Source organism: Larimichthys crocea, chromosome XV (assembly GCF_000972845.2).
Source record: "Larimichthys crocea isolate SSNF chromosome XV, L_crocea_2.0, whole genome shotgun sequence".
Classification (NCBI taxonomy): domain Eukaryota; kingdom Metazoa; phylum Chordata; class Actinopteri; family Sciaenidae; genus Larimichthys; species Larimichthys crocea.
The window spans coordinates 2,085,525-2,102,902 of record NC_040025.1 but is presented as its reverse complement, the minus strand read 5'-3'; the positions used below and the strand labels follow the sequence as shown (position 1 = coordinate 2,102,902).

General features: G+C 38.6%; 1 protein-coding gene across 1 annotated transcript in view; it reads left to right on the top strand.

Annotated features, from left to right (window-relative positions):
- The window catches only part of tafa5l (TAFA chemokine like family member 5, like), a 47,918-nt gene extending 31,140 nt beyond the window's left edge, over window positions 1-16,778 (top strand). The window contains exons 4-5 of the mRNA XM_010731553.3: window positions 12,169-12,212; window positions 14,901-16,778. Coding sequence (XP_010729855.1) covers window positions 12,169-12,192 — 24 coding nt within the window. The 3' untranslated portion in view covers window positions 12,193-12,212; window positions 14,901-16,778. The remainder of the gene's footprint in view (window positions 1-12,168; window positions 12,213-14,900) is intronic.
- Window positions 16,779-17,378: the final 600 nt, after the last annotated feature.

Below are 17,378 nucleotides of genomic sequence, written 5' to 3'. Positions count from 1 at the left end.
ACTATATTCTTGCATATACCATTACTGACATTCACATCCAGCAATATGGACATAACCTGGCTTTAAATGTACACTGTAACAAATAAAAAAATAACAGTAATAACATATCGGCCAATAATCACTTTTGTTTATATAACCACAGACATGTTCACATTAATTCACATTTTATCAAATCCAAATCCATATTTGCTTCTTGAATCTACAGTATTTAAAGTTCCACCATGTGAGATTTAGGGGACCACCTCCTTCATGCTAGGAAGGAGATGTTAATGCGATGTTAATGAATGCAACATCAACTGTACCACTAAGGCCACTAAATCCTTTAACAAGATATGACATGAACAACAGGAATTTGCAACATTTTACAGCTGAATATAAACTGACAGACAAACTATCTAATGGTTTCTAAACTACCTCAAACATGTACTCATTTTATCATAAGCTAAATTATCAGCCTGACTAAAAGACTATTTGGATTGTAATATCCCACCTTTGTGTCCGTAAATCTGTTCAAACAGCAGCAGATATGCAGATATCTGCCTCAGGTGTGAAGATGACAAAATAAAAAGAGAGAGACTAAAGGGAAAGTGGAGGGATGTAACTTACAGAGACAGAGTGAGTGAAACAGCATGTTGATGTCAGCAAGAGATGACAGGATGGACTGAACATCGTCAGGTACACAAGGCCAAAGGTTAACCTGTGACTGAGTTTGATGATTATCACTCTCTCTCTCTCTCTCTCTCTCTCTCTCTCTCTCTCTCTTCTTTTCTTTCATCTCTCTCTCTCACTTGGTTCATCTTTATCTCCCTCATTCCTCTGCCTCCTCCTCTACGTCCAGCAGCCCTGGGCAGCTGCGTCAGATTTCACGCACGCATTCCTATCGTGCTCTAATCTACCCTGACACCACACTTAGGTTAGTGTTTTGCTTTTAGTTTATACATTGACAAAAATGCAGATTGTGTTTTCCCCTGCATATTCTCAATTAGCTGTTGCTGAGCAGAGTTTTATTGCAGAAGTTAATCACAAGTGATGCTGGTGTTTTTCTGTTTTTCTTTTGAGAGGGCAGGGATAGGGGAGGATTTGGCAGCAGAAGAGAAGAGGTATTCAGATGTATTTGTTGTAAGACCTGAAATGGGTGGAAAGCACATTCTGGAAGATAAATGAAAATGAGAAATCTATAAAGAGGATTGATCAGGCAGAGTGTGCAGAGGACGGTGGAGGGGAGAGAGAAAGAGAGGTGGGGGGATGAGATAGAGGAGCAGGCTGCCACTTGGCCACTGGCTGAGGGCAATCTGTTCACATCTGTGTGCATCTGTTAGAAAGTGAGTATAGAGAGGGTGTTTTAATTGTGAGTGACTCTGTCTTCATGTGTACATAATCTCATTACATCGGTGCATTCGGTGCAACAATGTGGGTTTTCTGAAAGCTGATAATGGCTGCGATCATTATTCATGGTGTGGTGTGTAGGCTTGATGTAGGTGGAGTCTTGCATCTAAACATATATTATACTTAGGAGATGTTAATGCGAGAGGGTTGCAATCATCAACTGTACCACTAAGGCCACTAAATCCTACACATTGCTCCTTTAGGTAATGCTTTCAACAGTTGTTAGGTAACTAAAGTTACTTAAAGGACCAGTTTGTAGGATTTAATGGCATAATAATAGAGGTGTAGTTGTGGATTGCAACCCATTCCACTAGTCGACCTGTTTCCATCATGAAGAAGAAACTATGATGGCTGCTAAACATGCAAAAAATCCCCACAGAGGCTCAATCTAGAGTCAGTGCTTTGTTGGTCCACTGATGTAGAAAGATGGCGATCCAATATGGCGGACTCCATGGAAGAGGACCCACAGTGTCTGTAGATACAAAAGTCTCAATCTAAGGTAACAAAAATATATTTATTATTTTCAGCTGACTATACAGTAATGAAAACATAGTTATGCATATTATAACCTATGTCATATGGCATATTCTGTAAATACAGCCCCCTAAATCTGACACACTACACCTTTAAAGATTGAACTGGAATCTGTATTTTGTCAGCTGAGATGGCAGGAACAGTTTTGAGTGGCAGATTAATTAACGCTCGCAATCTGTACTGTAGCTACAACCTGACAATAAGACGAGCAGCAGAAGATATGGAATGTTGATTAAATGAATCTGACGCATCGGAAAAAAAAACACTGACTGATGTTCACATTTTATTTTTCACAAGCTGATTCAGAACTGTGAAGTTCATACATTTACATTGTTGAAATAATAGTGTATGTATACTGGATAAAGGCAGAGTAGAGCGCAAGCCGACAGCAGTTAAACATTAACTTTGAGCAACCTGTTATTTAAGATGGGATGAAAACATTTGTACATTTTGCAACATTTGCTAACTGAGCTGTTGGGTAGCTGAAAAAAAAAATCTATATGTGTATCTTCCTTTAGGGAACCATCTCTAATTTATTATTTTTCCAATGAATTTGTTTTGTTAATTGTTAATTAGTAAAAGCAGACGCATTGATTATTTTGTCTTGATAGTGGAATGGAGATCTGCAGTATTTCCCTGTTGCTTTGGTCCAGAGAAAGACTCTTAACAGTTACGAGACAGATTTACAGATTATCCTTTGTTTTGGACACCTACGTATGACAATGAGAGGATGACTCTTGATATGATTCCCTGATTTTATTGACCCAATAATCTTTCCTCCGGTGCAATTTCTTTTTTTTCTTCTTCTTCTTTGCATACCAGCGATCTTGCAATCAATTTTCTTTAGAAGCAGATTGATTTTAATGAAGCACAGTCATGCTTGCAAGGTTTTTCCCATTCATGACAAAATTAATATTTTTAGGCTAACATACTGTAGGAATAACACAATTATCATAGTTTGTTCTTTTATTTTGTGCAACATTTGATAGTTGAGAAAAGGGCTTTTTCTTGATTAAAAATGTTCCACTCACTTTACATTAGCATTATAGATAACTTTCACAGACTGCTAATATGATGAAAAATTACGTGTATATGAACAATGAATTAATGTGTCACTAGATTTGGCCTTCATCACCTGGCCTTTTTGCTCTCTTTCATGGAATAATCTGAAACCTTTGAAAAATGTCTCCCTACCATCAATACACTGCAGCAGTCAAACAACGAATTTTAAATCTTTGAAAACTTCAAAACCAAAAAATGTTCTAATGATTAAAAAAAAGAAGTCCATTGTTTTTAATTTTAGTGTGTTGTGTGTTTAAAAGGTAATTCTTTTTATGCAAATTATAATTACTTTTCTTGCTATCCAATAGGGGATAAAAACCCAACAAACCTAAAACATCATGAAACGAAAAACCTGAGTGGAAAAATGTTATCTGTCATCTCAGTTAACAGCTTTGCATGTGAGACTGAGCAATTCTACAATAAATATTACAGCAGAATATTATAATAAATGTCTTAAGAAAACACCAACATCAAGCTAATATAATGATGAAGTGATATACCAGTCTAACTACAGCACACACGCACACGCACAGACACACACACACACATTGACACACATTCCTGTGCACCTGCAACTCTTTCTAAACGCAGCCCCCTCAGCCTCCTCCCTGCAGCCCGCCCTTCTGTGTGTGCAGCTCACGGTGGCACTGCCAGGTCACACACTCCAGCCTCACCTGCTAATGGAGTTTGCATATGCAGCCTGCTCTCCACTGCCAGCTCGCCATTAATATGAATCACTCTCTGGAGGCCCCCACCAAACAAGCTTGCAATTTGTCTTCACTAGTGAGCCGCTGAAAGGTCTACATATGATATTCTCCGAGGTGGAAAGCGCAATTCTAAAAGGGTGGGGCTGGGTGTTATGAGGTCGGTTTCATACACTTGTCAGGTGAAGGAGGAAGGAGGGGGGTTTCACAAGAGCACAGTTGTGTGTTGGAAATGGCCATCAGGTGGAAAATTGACAAGACAGACGGACTGAATACAGGACAGTAAAATGATTTTTCTGCTTCCAGGCATGCAAAGCAATTGTGAGATTGCATCACTTGCTCCCTGCTTGGTGAAAGCGTTTGTCGAGAGCACTACTGAGCTCGATTATCAGCCTTTGCTAATCAAGTGATAGGCTCCAATTGAAACTATGTTCAGAAATTCTTCTTCAGTGCATGATAAGACCAGACTATTTCCCCAAATATTATGTTCTGGGCTTCAAATGTTTCTTTGCTGGCTGGAGTTAGCACACATTATGAAATGCAAGTGCCTGAAACCCTGATTTGATCATATTCAGACTGCTGTTTCATGTGTACTCCCTCCCTCAGACAATACTCGACAGTAGCTGTGAGAAAAAAAGAAAAACCTTCCTGCACCCACACAACAAATGCCACTGCTCAGCTAGTGTGTGGCCCGGAGAGAAACAGAACACTTGCAGTTGGGCGTTTTTTTGCCAAACGAATGAGAATTGTGAAATGAGCAGCATACTCAGACATACACACACAGCATGACCCAGTAGGTCAGAGAAGCTTGCATCATGTTTTTTAGCATTTTCTTTGTTTTGTTTTTTTCTGCTCTGGTGGTCCTCCTCCAGCTATGTGCTCTTTGTTCCAGCGTCAGCCAGGGCGAAAACCTACTAGAGTGTGTGTATTCCTGCCAGTGCTGCTGTAAACATGAAGACATCATAACCATTTAGCACTGCAGGCTTTTTGAAATGATGCCCTATGACACACAATCTTGATTTCTTCTGGAAACAAATAATGAAATGTGTGGATTTATGAGAAATAAATTTTAAAAAAAGCAATTGTTTGAATAGAAAATGTGACGCAGGGGAGCAAAATAAGGAGAAAACCTGGATTTATTGCACCACAGTGATACAAATGTTCCCATCCAGTTATGAAGGAGTTGTGAAATTCTCACCTCTTATGAAAGAGGTGAGGTGAGACACATGGACAGATGATTATTTCACAGTGTGGTTATGTAACATTTGCTAGCACCTCATTTATAAAGGCTTCAATGTCTACGACAAACGACCAGGCAGCCAAGTCATGTGTCGCCATGGTCACTGCTGTGCTGGCAACCCATCTGACCAGATACAGACTTCTAATGAGCTTGCTTCTCAAAGGAAAAGCAACACACTCCCAGGCTCTGACAGCAACTCAACTGTTTGTGTGCAGCTTCTTGAAATGAATCGTGGATGCCGTGTCCTGTTGAGGATGATAGATCTCTGGTTGAATTGGTATCTTTAATGTTATGGATGAAAATGATGCACGATAGTAAGAATAAACAGAAAGGTTCAAATTTGATAAAGAATTTTAGGTGCACTGTCAAAACAACTTTTGAAATCTAATACTGAAGTGACGTCCCCAAACTGGGGGTTTTCTACAACTTCCTTGAATTGATAAAAATAACCTTTGTACTAGTGAGTTGTTTCAAACTGTACAGGAAGCAAGAGGAATTATGTTAGGCCTTCTGGCAAAGTTATTCATCAGAAAATCCCATGAAAGGCTCCCAGCACTGAATTTATCCTATTAATAAGCATTGCCTGCTTAAATCTGGATATTTTGACCTCCATCCTCATTCCACAAAACATCACACTGTGGCAATAAACTGTAGTTTATTTTGAGTTAATCCTATGAACACAGCAAATGTGTATTAATCCACAGCTGTCATTGTTTGTGATTTACATCTTCAGTATGAACCAACCATCAGTGTGTCAGAAAGTACTGGACACCTTGATGGTTTCTTTAAAGGGGATTTATGGTCAACAGGACAAATCTAGAATAAAGTGTTAAGAAAGGTAATCATCTTTTTTCAGGAGGATGAAAAAACTTTCTCACAAAATAAACCTAAAACTCTGTAATGAGACACATTTAGCCCCGGAAATGAAATTCTTTGTTTGCACAGTCATCAGTAAACTGTTTGATATCTTAAATGGATTTATGTGGATTGTGAGTAAAAGAAGAAAAGTACTGCATCTAACACAGAGAGCCCAAACAAGAAAACACACACCTCTGTAAAACAAACTTATGATGGATTAGGCTATGGTAGGCCTAAATTGGTGTTACATGTTTGAATTTCTGCTTTTTCAATATGCTACTAAAATGAAACAGATACAGATACTCACGCAGTCCTCATACATACGTGCTTATTTGTTGCTGATGCAACACAACCAGTTTAGACCAATACAACATTAGTCAACCAGGATAACAGAGGTGCCTTTGCTCTGATTTATTATCTTAAGAGCTGCTCTGTCTCTAAAAGAAATGTTTGTACGTTATATTTAAACCACTAGTCTGCATATAGTGATTCATTATGCTTTAGGTGCGTGCCACAAAATAGCATTTTGCACAGACTGATGTATCACAATGGTATTAGAGGGGGAAAAAAAACTGCGACCACTGCCGGCTCTGCCTAATGAAAAATTATAATCCTGCAGTTGTTACTGAAAAAAAAAAAAGGTTTCTAACAGACGAGCAAATTCAGCTGAAAGGTCTGCATTTTGCTGGTGGTGGCAGGTCACATGGCCATCCAGTCTTTTATCTGTGTGAATGTGATTTCATTTTTCTGCACACATTTTCTCTTTTGATTCTCCTGGATCTTTATCTAAGCAGCTCATCCCACTGAGAATAAAATCTATTTTTCAAGGGTCCTTCAGTGCTTTTTTAGCTTTAAGCCTAATTTGCAGTTGCATTACGGTGTACAGTATGTGACTTTGCACTTATCGTTTTTTTTGTTTTTTTTTAGATTATGTAAATTGTTGCCTTTTGTTCCTTTCTGCCTCTTGTGTTTGTCACAGAGTTGCCTTCTGAACCTCTTGGAAACAGATCTGTATTCTCAGCAGGATGCCATCTTTAGATAAAGGTGGTCTATGATGTGAAATCGCTTTCATTAGGTGCTGCAGCGCTATGACCAGCAGCATTCATTTAGCCTAAATAAAATGCATAATGAGAGAAGTAAAGTAGGTTGTTTCTTGAATTGTAACTCCTTGTACTCAAGGCTTTAAGGATACATATAGTAATAATGGGTCCTGTATTAAAAAAAAAGTGTAATCTAATAGAGTGGGAAAATATTAGCAAGTAAATCAGGGCTGGAGGTCATTACAGAAATGTCTGCATCTTCAAAATGCATTGAAAAACCAGGCCAGAGTATGTTCAAATATTAGATATGCATGCTGTGCACCGTGTCCTTCAATGCTCTGCTTGCTTTCAGTCTCATTTGCAGTTAAAATTATTAAATTCTGTACACCAGCAAAGAAATTCGAACAAGCAGGCACAACTAATGGAATCTTTTACTTTCTGCAGTAGCAGCAGTGTTGAGAGTGATGCAAATCTGCAATTAACTGAGACTATTATTTTTTTATTCATTATTAATCTAATGACTTGAATGTATCCTTTCTTTGATACATACATCAGACAAAAGAGCATCTTTTTTGTTTAACAGGATCACCTCCAGCTGACAGTACTCCTGTCATATTGTATCTGACAGCCTCTATCTGGATAACATACTGTAGCCAGGCCGCTTTGCCTCTGCTTGTACATTTAAAAAACGACTGACATTCAAAAAAACACATGTGCCAAACACACACAGAGTACACAGAGGTTATGCTCGATAAGCAAATATACTCTTTATTTTGGTTTCATTTACAGATCTTCTATTTATCATGCGGAAAAGAAAAATGCACTCCTTTGGTTTCGACTCATCTGTTTGTCGGATGCCGTGGCGTGATCATCAGTCTTGTGGCGATAGCGTGTGGACTGATGCAGAAAATATATTGAAATAGGTTAGATTGATAGAGATGTTCAGAAAAGAGAGAAACGGCTAAACCGAGCCCACCTTCCCATTTCCCTTTTCTATTTGTGTTATCATGTGTTGTGTCATGGAACATGCTGGGGGAAGCTTGGTGATTGCATTTATAGTAGTGTTTCCTTTAGTGTTCAGTCACGGGATGTAAAAAAAAAAAAGAAAATACATTGTTTCTTTGTTTTCTTGTTTTTTTCCTGATGGTGCTGCCATCATCTATTAGAGAACTTCTTTTTTCTGCTTGCCTTCACCGGGCGTTTGTTGCCCTCCTCTACTCTCTAACTGAGACCCAGAGTGAATGTGGTCCCTTCTGCTGTCACTTTCAGCACATTTTATCCCGTCCCCTATTTGAAGTTCTGTCATTGCCAGGCTTTGAACTGCCATTTGTGTTTTACCCTGCTCAATGCTTGTCTCCAGAGCGCCGTCTACTGTGAAATTGTCTGAGCCATAGGCCACAATTCAACACAGGATTTTTCCTAATAACTAATGCAGAAAGGCTGTCTATGGACTGGACATATGCATGCATGTCACCAACATCCTATTTCAAAGCTCTTTGTTGTTGTGCCCTTTGGATATTTTGTTTGTGTTTTAAATAAATTATTTAGTGCTGCTACCAATGAAGCATCTATCCACTATCTAGCGTTTTTGTCCCGTTTAAGATGCCATCTTCACCCTAAAAACAACCCTGGTCATTTTGAGATAAAGCTTTTTTCTCTCCCTCTTTTACTGTATACTTACACTACATCAAATTTAATATGACCATATGTTCTCTAAATTCCACAATATTTATTTGACAGGTATAGCTACCTGTTACTTTGCAGGTTCAGATTTAATAAATAAAAACATATGCTCAACTTCTAAAATGAGGTGCTTTGTTTCAGATTAACCCATCCAGCAGTGTATAAATAACCTTCACTTTGACGAGCTACAGTCTTATTCTGTTCGCTGGTTAACACAGTAATAGTAATTCAAAAATATAATATTTATAACAACATTCTGTATCTGTTGCCTGATTTACTACAAGTCACATTAACATCACATCTAACTATTTTGCAAAGCATGCTGCTGTGTTTTACAAATGTGTTTTTCCGTCCATTCCAGGCATTCGTTGCTTTCCATTAATCTCTGGTGTGAAAAGCAATACGCACGCTCTTGAAACTTGCTTGATTTGTGTTATCCATCAAAATGAACATCAAGTCTGCATTCATTTTTGTCAAAGTTACATTATTGGTTTACACTGCTGCTTTTTTATATTAATCTGCACTTAAACTGCATTATTGTGCAGAGGTAACATGTAGGATATACAAAAATGGAATGCAGACTTCATGTTGGATGGAATGGTCTCACACCTTAAACCTAACTTATTGATTTTCATACTGAATAGAAATGAATGTGAACCAATCTCGCAGTGGAACAAAACATAAAATAAAATGTTATGTATAATCTATGGTTAAAGCTGCACTTCACCAAAACATTTTCTCTAGCAATGAATGTTTTGTAAAAAGTGTTGCTCTTAGTAACTCATAGGGATTCACCAAACTTTGCCCAAAGTCTGTGCATTGATTGATTTTGATTTGATTTTGTATTTTGGAAAATTTTTAACAAATATGTGCTGTTTGTAATGACTAGCCAAGACCACGCAAGTTGTCATTAATAGCAGTTTGTTATCACTTAACACTGAAACAAAACAGATTCTGCAAGAAAAATGAGCAGCAGGATTCACCTCAAATCTTTATCTAAATGAAAAAAATATATTTGTCATTCACCTTGTACTTGTCCTAACTTATTTCCAGCTGCTGTTTAAAGTTAAACTCACTCTACATTACCTGTCTAACAAACAGCCCAAAGTTAGCAACTAGCTAAAAATCCAGATATTTGATAGAAACAAAAACAAAAAGCTAAACGGAGTGTGAAGACTGGGTTTAAGATTCAAAATTCAATTTAATTAAATTAACAAATCACTGTTAAATTGTTTCACATCTACTGAAGTATAATATACGTATAATATATAATATGTGCATTAATGCATGCACGGTATGCAAGGTATAATTTTTATTGTAATGGACTATTCTTACTTTATGATATTCTTAATTTGATTTTCTGTTTTTTCTGTAGCTGCCTCACCAGAAATAAAGCAGCAAATGCAACGAGACAGTTCTGGATCTGATGCTCTGATGCTTTTGTACATCAGGCTCATACTCTGGGCATGAAGCATCCACTGAGGGTCTTGAGTAGGCTATAGTTCTGCTTGTTAGCCTAATAACAACAGCGGTTCTAGTGGCTGGTAATGACTGAGACCTCTATGAGTCTCCAGTTGGTAAAACCAACTAAGTCCTATGAAGGAGTCCACTTATTAGGACAGACCCTTGGGAGAGCTTTTTAGTTACTGCAGTGATGGCACAGCATCTGTCTCCATAATGGCTGGGTGGGCTGCTGGTGAGAATTTTCGGCTTGAAGTGCTACCAAATATGCAGTCTCTGCTTTGTTTCGCCCTGAGCACTGAGCAAACACAGTCTGCTGTACCTGCAGTGGCTGTCCCCTCTCAGCTACAAAGATCTCTGGGAGTTGTAATGCTACCCTGGCTGAGGATCCTATTTGTGTAATATGAGGCGCAGTATATCTTGAAAATACTTTGATCCTAAAACATGTTGTGTTGATGATAAGGAAGGAAGTTAATTGAATCCCTTAATATTTTTGCCAATCTCCTCTGGCACTCAATCAAAGATTCAGACTGCGCACCTCATTTGAACTGTGAAACTTTATCATTTACGCACAGTGCTCAATGTTTACAAGCGATGATGAAACGAGGACACCTCGAGCTCAGAGACAAGATCCAAATGTTTCAATTTCACTGCAACATAAGCAATTAGCAAAGCGCTTATTAGTGTGCTCCTTTCTCACTCCTTATCTGTGAATCTTGCTCTCCCCTCATGCCACCGGGAGATGAATATGTCTTCGATGCCCTTGGATTCCTGTCTTGTAAACACCATAGGCGGTGAGCACTGTTTACCGGTGTGCACGGCGGGCAAACAGCCGGCTCTGTCTCTCTGCACAGTTCGTCCCGTGGGGCCAAACTCACCTTGTTACCCTTTTAATTAGTAAGAGCAGTTAATAGTGCTGGCCGCTTCTGCCGCCTCAGCACTCTGCTCTGACTTCAAGAATCCCTCCAATCGATCGAAACGAGTCCGACTGAGACGGGGAGTTGAGGGGAGAGGAGGGAGTCCTTTTGTGGGAGCAGCTTAGGTACATTCATGATGCTTTTTGGAGAGAAATCAAACAACATGCTATTTTCTCTGAAGGAATCTTTGAGAGTGGCTGTATCAATAACTATTCTTTTTTTCCTTGTATATTTGAAGGGTAACAAGGTCTCTGGGTTCCTCATGCACATTACTCTCAAGCAGTTCCTCCTCTCCCACATTGCCTCACCCTCAAAAACGAATGTAATCAAAAAACCGAAGGGTTTGCTCGGTAGATTTCTATTGTGCCCTCATAAGCTTTTATCCTGTCCAACGTCTCGCCCCCCCCGTGCTCATTTCTTTTCTTGTTTTGATTTAAAGATGCAGTGGAAGTACTTAGCATTTAGATGACATGCTGCTGGAGAGGTGTGATGGATCAGCGCCTCTTCAGAGGACTGAATTTCTTCGACAGCGCTGGAGCTGGTCAGCCAGTCGGACAGACAGAGCGACAGAGCGCGGGACGTCAGGCCGTGCGGGCAGCAGAATACCAAGTCGGCCTCGCTGCTGCAGATAACCTGGCACAGCCGACGGGAGAGCAGAAGCTGCTGGGAATGCCAATGTGCTGCCCAGACAGCCGTCTCGCCTTGGCTCCTCTGATTGGCTAAACAGACCATTAGTTTCTTGATTATGATTAGCCGAGTCATTATCTACACAAAAGTGGCTCATTCACCAATATTAAGAAGGCAAGGGAGCTGTTTTCTTCCTCCGGTCAAGGGGAAAACAGTGTGTTTTCATGTTTTCTACGAAAGATGAATGTAGGAGGCAAGAAGTTGTTGTTCACAAAGAAACAAAGTGGAACAGCGTTTACACCCTGCCCCACAGCTAACGTGATAAAATTCTCTATCTGTGTGATGCCATTGACAGAAGGAAGGAAAGGTCTCTCACTCGTTAACGCGGATGATGAGGTGCCCATTATTCGCTCGTATTTTCTGGTCGAGGAGAGAAGCGGCGTCCTCGGAGGTCATAAAAACTGGGAGGGAACAAAATAACCTTCAGCTTCCGTCGTCTTGCCTTAGATATAATTGGGAGACAGGCCATCTGTGCTTTTAAATGGACATATGCTGCTCTGCGTCCAAGGCCAATAAGCAGAGAGAAAGTTGAATAAAATGTTAGTGAAAGCAGGCCCTGTTTCTTCTGATGTTGACCTTCTACTTTTCTTTTTCAGCCTTTGCCCAAAGAGCCGTCGTAGGATGCAGAAGAAAACAGCAAGTATGTGAATTTTTGATGTATTTTGTTCTAATTTGCATACTGAGTGTATAACCCTGCGTCAGTTCACTGCGACATACAACCAAGCAAAGACATTTTGATTGCTGCATCCTGTAGAAAGCAGAAATAATAACTTTTAGGGGAAACATCATAAACAACAGAAGCAATGCCTGAGTCCTAAGATGTATAAAGGTTCAGTGTTCAGTGCTCAGACTTGGAATAAATCAGCCATTAGTATCTATTCACCATGTGTTTTAGCCAGCAAGGCTTTCACCCCTGAGCTTAAAATAAAGATCATCTGGGACTTGAAGAAGACACAATGGAATCCCCCATTTCCCAGGATGAAACCACTTTGATGTATCTAAAAAAAAATATATATATATATATATATATAAAATAAATGGAAATCAAAGGGCGATATTTGAAGTTTTGAAATGAAAGCTCTGCTGTTGTTACATCAAAGAGAGAGGCTACTTCAAGTGCCCAGGCTTTCTTTTAGGACAGAGGTAGAAAATAGATATTAAATGGGAGGATTTAAAAAAATAATAACTTTATAAACGTCATGCTAACGGAGTCCTAAGATGCCCGCCTTACATTGCTCGAAGAAGATCTGATCTGTTGATCTGTTTATTAAAAGTCAGCAGGTAGCCTGACTCTGCCCGCAAGTTAACTTCTCTTCCACTAACATTTTTCTTCTCTCTAAAAAATAAGGAAGTCTACGATAGATTAAACCGATTTCTCCTTCCCAAAACATTGACTAAGTATCTATGAAGCTTTTATATTCTGCAGAAACCACGGGCATTTGGAATCTGCATGCTTTATGTCTCCTAGCCAATATTCTAAGATTGATTTTCCCTCTTCCACCAAGAAAACAAAATGAATCACGCACAATTACCAAGGACAGGGAGAAAAGGGGAATTGGGGGCGTCATAAATATTTATTTGCCAGCTCTGGGAATTTGTGCAATTCTGTGTGGATTTGCCAACTCATATTTACGTGTCTGAATGATTTATATGGGCAGTCCTGAGTGTCACATTTGTCCACTGTCACCCTAGATCATTTATGTATTAACATTTATGGATTTATCCATGTAACATATTCATGGCAGAGTTCTATTATCATTCAAATGGGTTTCTTGATCAAATGATTGGCTAAATTAAGTCAACTGCAGAATTTCATTGGAGGTGAAATATATTCCATGTGGAAAGGAATATAAAAGACATACACGTATGCATCCATCCCTTTATGGAAGCATTTTTAAAATTGTCTTAAGACGTGGAATTTTGCTTAGGGAGGAGCTTGAGGATTAGGCTTGAAATAAATCCCCTTTCAGACATGAAAAACTTACATTTCTGGTTTTATGTATTAAATGTTTAAGTAATGTTTTTTTGTCAATCAGGCATAAATCTGTTCTGTAAATATTGTAAATTATTTAGAGCCTTATGGAAATATCCAGACAGTGTTAGCTCCATATTTGGCACCTCCTGCATTAAAAATATCAGCTGGCACTCCTACAACCCACAGTGAGTTAAAAAGTAACACTAACATTCTCATCTCCATTCCTTTTTTAAAATCACATTGTGTTGTTAAAGCCTTAATTAATGACCATCGTGAGCATTTGGAAGGTCACCAACTTCTCACAGCGAAGCCTCTCATGATATTTCTAATCAGTTCCATCCTTTATTAGATAAAGTTAACAGTATACATGTTGAAATGTGCCGAAAGCAAACCCTGTTGTCTGTCTTATAATGTCCAACAGTGCACAAGCACAGAATGACAAGACGTTAATTTGGGGCTCTCATTTACTTTCTAAGTAGCTCACATGCTGTATGTAAAGTGTTTCGCTGGAGCTGGCATGGATGAAAATTGAAAATACAGGCGGGGTGCAGGTCTGATTATTACTGTGGGGATTTTTTTCTCGCCCTGCGCTGTGAGGTAAAAAAAAATTGGTAATTTGTGGATTTTTTAACTGGTTTAATTATAATAAAAAAACTGAAAAAAAAAAAGTCAGGTAATGCTACTGGGATGTAACAGTGATTTGACACAAAACAGGCGCTGCTGTCGCAAAGGCAGGTAATCAGTGTTTACCAAAAAGTGGAATGAATTCCCCAAAACGTCAAGGTGTATATGGTATAAGGTGCACTGCATATGCAGTAATAATTAATTTAATACATGTATTACTTGTCTATCATGAAGGCAAATGTGTGTTTAATCTCATTTTTAATTCATAGGGAGACACTACAAGTGAATAAAGTGAAAATTAACTTTTTTCTTCACTCCATAAATCCATCCATTTTCATTCTGAAATCCTTCAGAAAATAGAATAGGAACAAAACTAAGTTTGGTGAATAAAACTCAAAGTACATGTTATATAGTATCTATTTTATCTTTAATTATACAAAGATACAAAGGAAGTATTATGGATTTCTCACTTTTGGTGAAAGACGCAAATACACATAGTGTAGTAAAACACTCATATGTAGATTTGGGGCATTTTCTTTCCACCAATCTGAGAGAAGACATGTTATGGAAGTAAAATTAGTTCAACACCTTACCTACACCTCTCAATGTGATTATCAGAGTTGTAACATACTATAAATTGTCATCAGATTTACTATTAAGGTATGAAAAGAGCCTCAACTGTGTGTCATTTTAATCTTTTCCTTGTCTTTTTCTTCCAATCTTCCACAGGATCATTGACATCCACGCTACAAAAGGAACTGAGGCTAATCACTACACCAGAACATTGTGTCCATTCTCCAACGAGGCACCCAAACTTTACAAAGGCTTGACATTCAGTTAAAAAAAAAACACACACACACAAAAAAACAACCCAGAGCTTCTTCAATCACCACAGTAAAACACCCTTGGCAGACACTTCTGAGAACTCTGAGAAGTCTCAAGTGAACAGCATGGTACACCATTGGCATTAAATCTTCACCAAAGCCAAATTCACGGACACATCATAGAACAAATTTCCCTGTGAGGAACAGTCATCTACAAGGCAGTCGAATATTCATTGAAGTACATTACCTTTTTTTTTGGCCTTTGTTGTCCAACGTCATTTCTGCAGGCAACAGCTCCTTAAAGATTTTTCGGACCTTTGTGGTTCAATTAGGACTTGTCAGAAGGTCTTTCAAAAGTCATCCTCTTCATCTTCTTTACTATCCCCACTATGAAGCCGTCCAGGGTTATATTTCAGCCAAGTTTCTTTAATGACAGCTCGCTGCTAAAGAATTGTGACTTTACAGAGGTTGAGCCAGGCCATATCGTCCACTGGATTCCAGCCTTTAACACCTTTCTCTCATTTGGCTGGCTGAAACTTTACAAGGCTGTAGCCTCGAAATTCTCAGTGCACATACAAAGGACGGACATTATGGAGGAAGAAGTCTTTTGGAATGTCACAAACAAGACAACAGAGATGAGTTGACTGTCTTTCCTCAATGAATGAAGGTCATGATGGTAAAATGTGGATATTTTGGACAACTTAGCTTATAACTTATGTTTTTTTTTTTTTTAATGTGGTGCCAACATAGACTAGAAGAGTAGTTTTTGTCAATGAACCTCACACATCTTGTACACTCCACTGGGAGCATTTAGCAGATGTGGACCCCTGGCTCATTTAATGGTCTATACTTTATGTGTGTGCGTGTGTGCATGTCTGCATTTGTCCATGTTTGAATTTGTGTGTGTGCGTGTGTTTGAGTATGTATGCTTGCGTGTTTAGTGTGTGAGTGCACATCCAGAGATACACTGTGAAATAAGTCATATCCAATGCATTATTCATACTCTTGTATACTTTGGGACATGCCCAGACCAGAGCTCACCATCTGGCAAAAGAAGCATTTGTGATTTTACAGATGTTAGGTCTCATTTGAATCTTCACAGATGGATCCTGGGTTTGCCCTTTTCTTTTCTTTCTTGTCTTTTCTTTAGTAAATAGAGATATTTATATTGGGGGAGAAATATTATTGAAACTGGGGACAGATCTACACTATGCCACATAAGTTAAATTCTGTAATTAAAAATCAATTCATGTGTGATTAAATGTATTCAGAATACTTGTCTAAATTGACTATATTTTGATATGAAATGTTTTGGCCAGCTGGAAGTGCTATTTGCTGATTTCAGATGCTTGATATATTTGAAATTATGTACATATATATATATATTCAATTAATGTATTTTATGTTCTGTGGGTCTCATTCCAAGAGGAGATAAAGAACAGGAGGAGCACAAGAGGAGTACAAGAGGTGGACACAATAACAAGAACACCAGTAAGATCACAGAATACATAAAACACAATCCAAATACCACAACACAGCAGGCTACCACGAGATGTATTATTATCTTTCTGACGCAGTCTCAGAAAATCATCTTCACAGAGGCAATGTGTGTTGCAAGGTGATTGCAATAGATTGCATTATATTGAACAGGTGTTCCTGTTAACGTGTCTACACACTGTTTTTTTCATTTCTTTGTACTAAAAATTCCTGTACATCTCCATCTTACTGTATGCATTTGAGGATATAAAGAGAGTGTCCGCTCCCGGAAGCTGTGGAGTGTGTATTTGGTGTGTGTGCGTGTGAGTGTTTTCCAGGTCAACAGTGGTCTGTATAGTGAGGAAATACCAATTTCTACCTGATCCCTTACTTTTGATTTCATGCTGCCTTTATCGCTTTTTTGGTTTGCATTCAGCTTACATAAATTGTCCCTTTGATTTCAGTCGCTGTCAATGCAGGAACTGCTGCTGCAGTCACAGTCAGCAGGGCAGTGGCAGGGTAGATATGGATTAGAGTAAAATCTAAATTAGATTATAAAAGAACAGAAATAACAAATATCTGGACCTCTATTTATAAAAAGCTGACAGTAGGTAGGCATTTATACAAGCACAAATCATCAAACTGAGCTCTCAAGCTTTGTGGCGGTGCACTGTGGTGGAGAGACTATTTAGGGCCACAAGCTGAGGGAGTGTCCTTAAATTGTCAGGACTATAAATGTCTTTTGTGGTCCTCAAATGTCTGTATATAAATATTTTATACTTACATTTCACACTGCCCTTGTTCTGAAAGAAGCTTTTGGTTGAAATCTACAAAACTACAATTATTTTCCAAACATAACAGCAAAAGTATCCAAGACAAACTGGAACAATAAAAAAAGAGAAAAGTT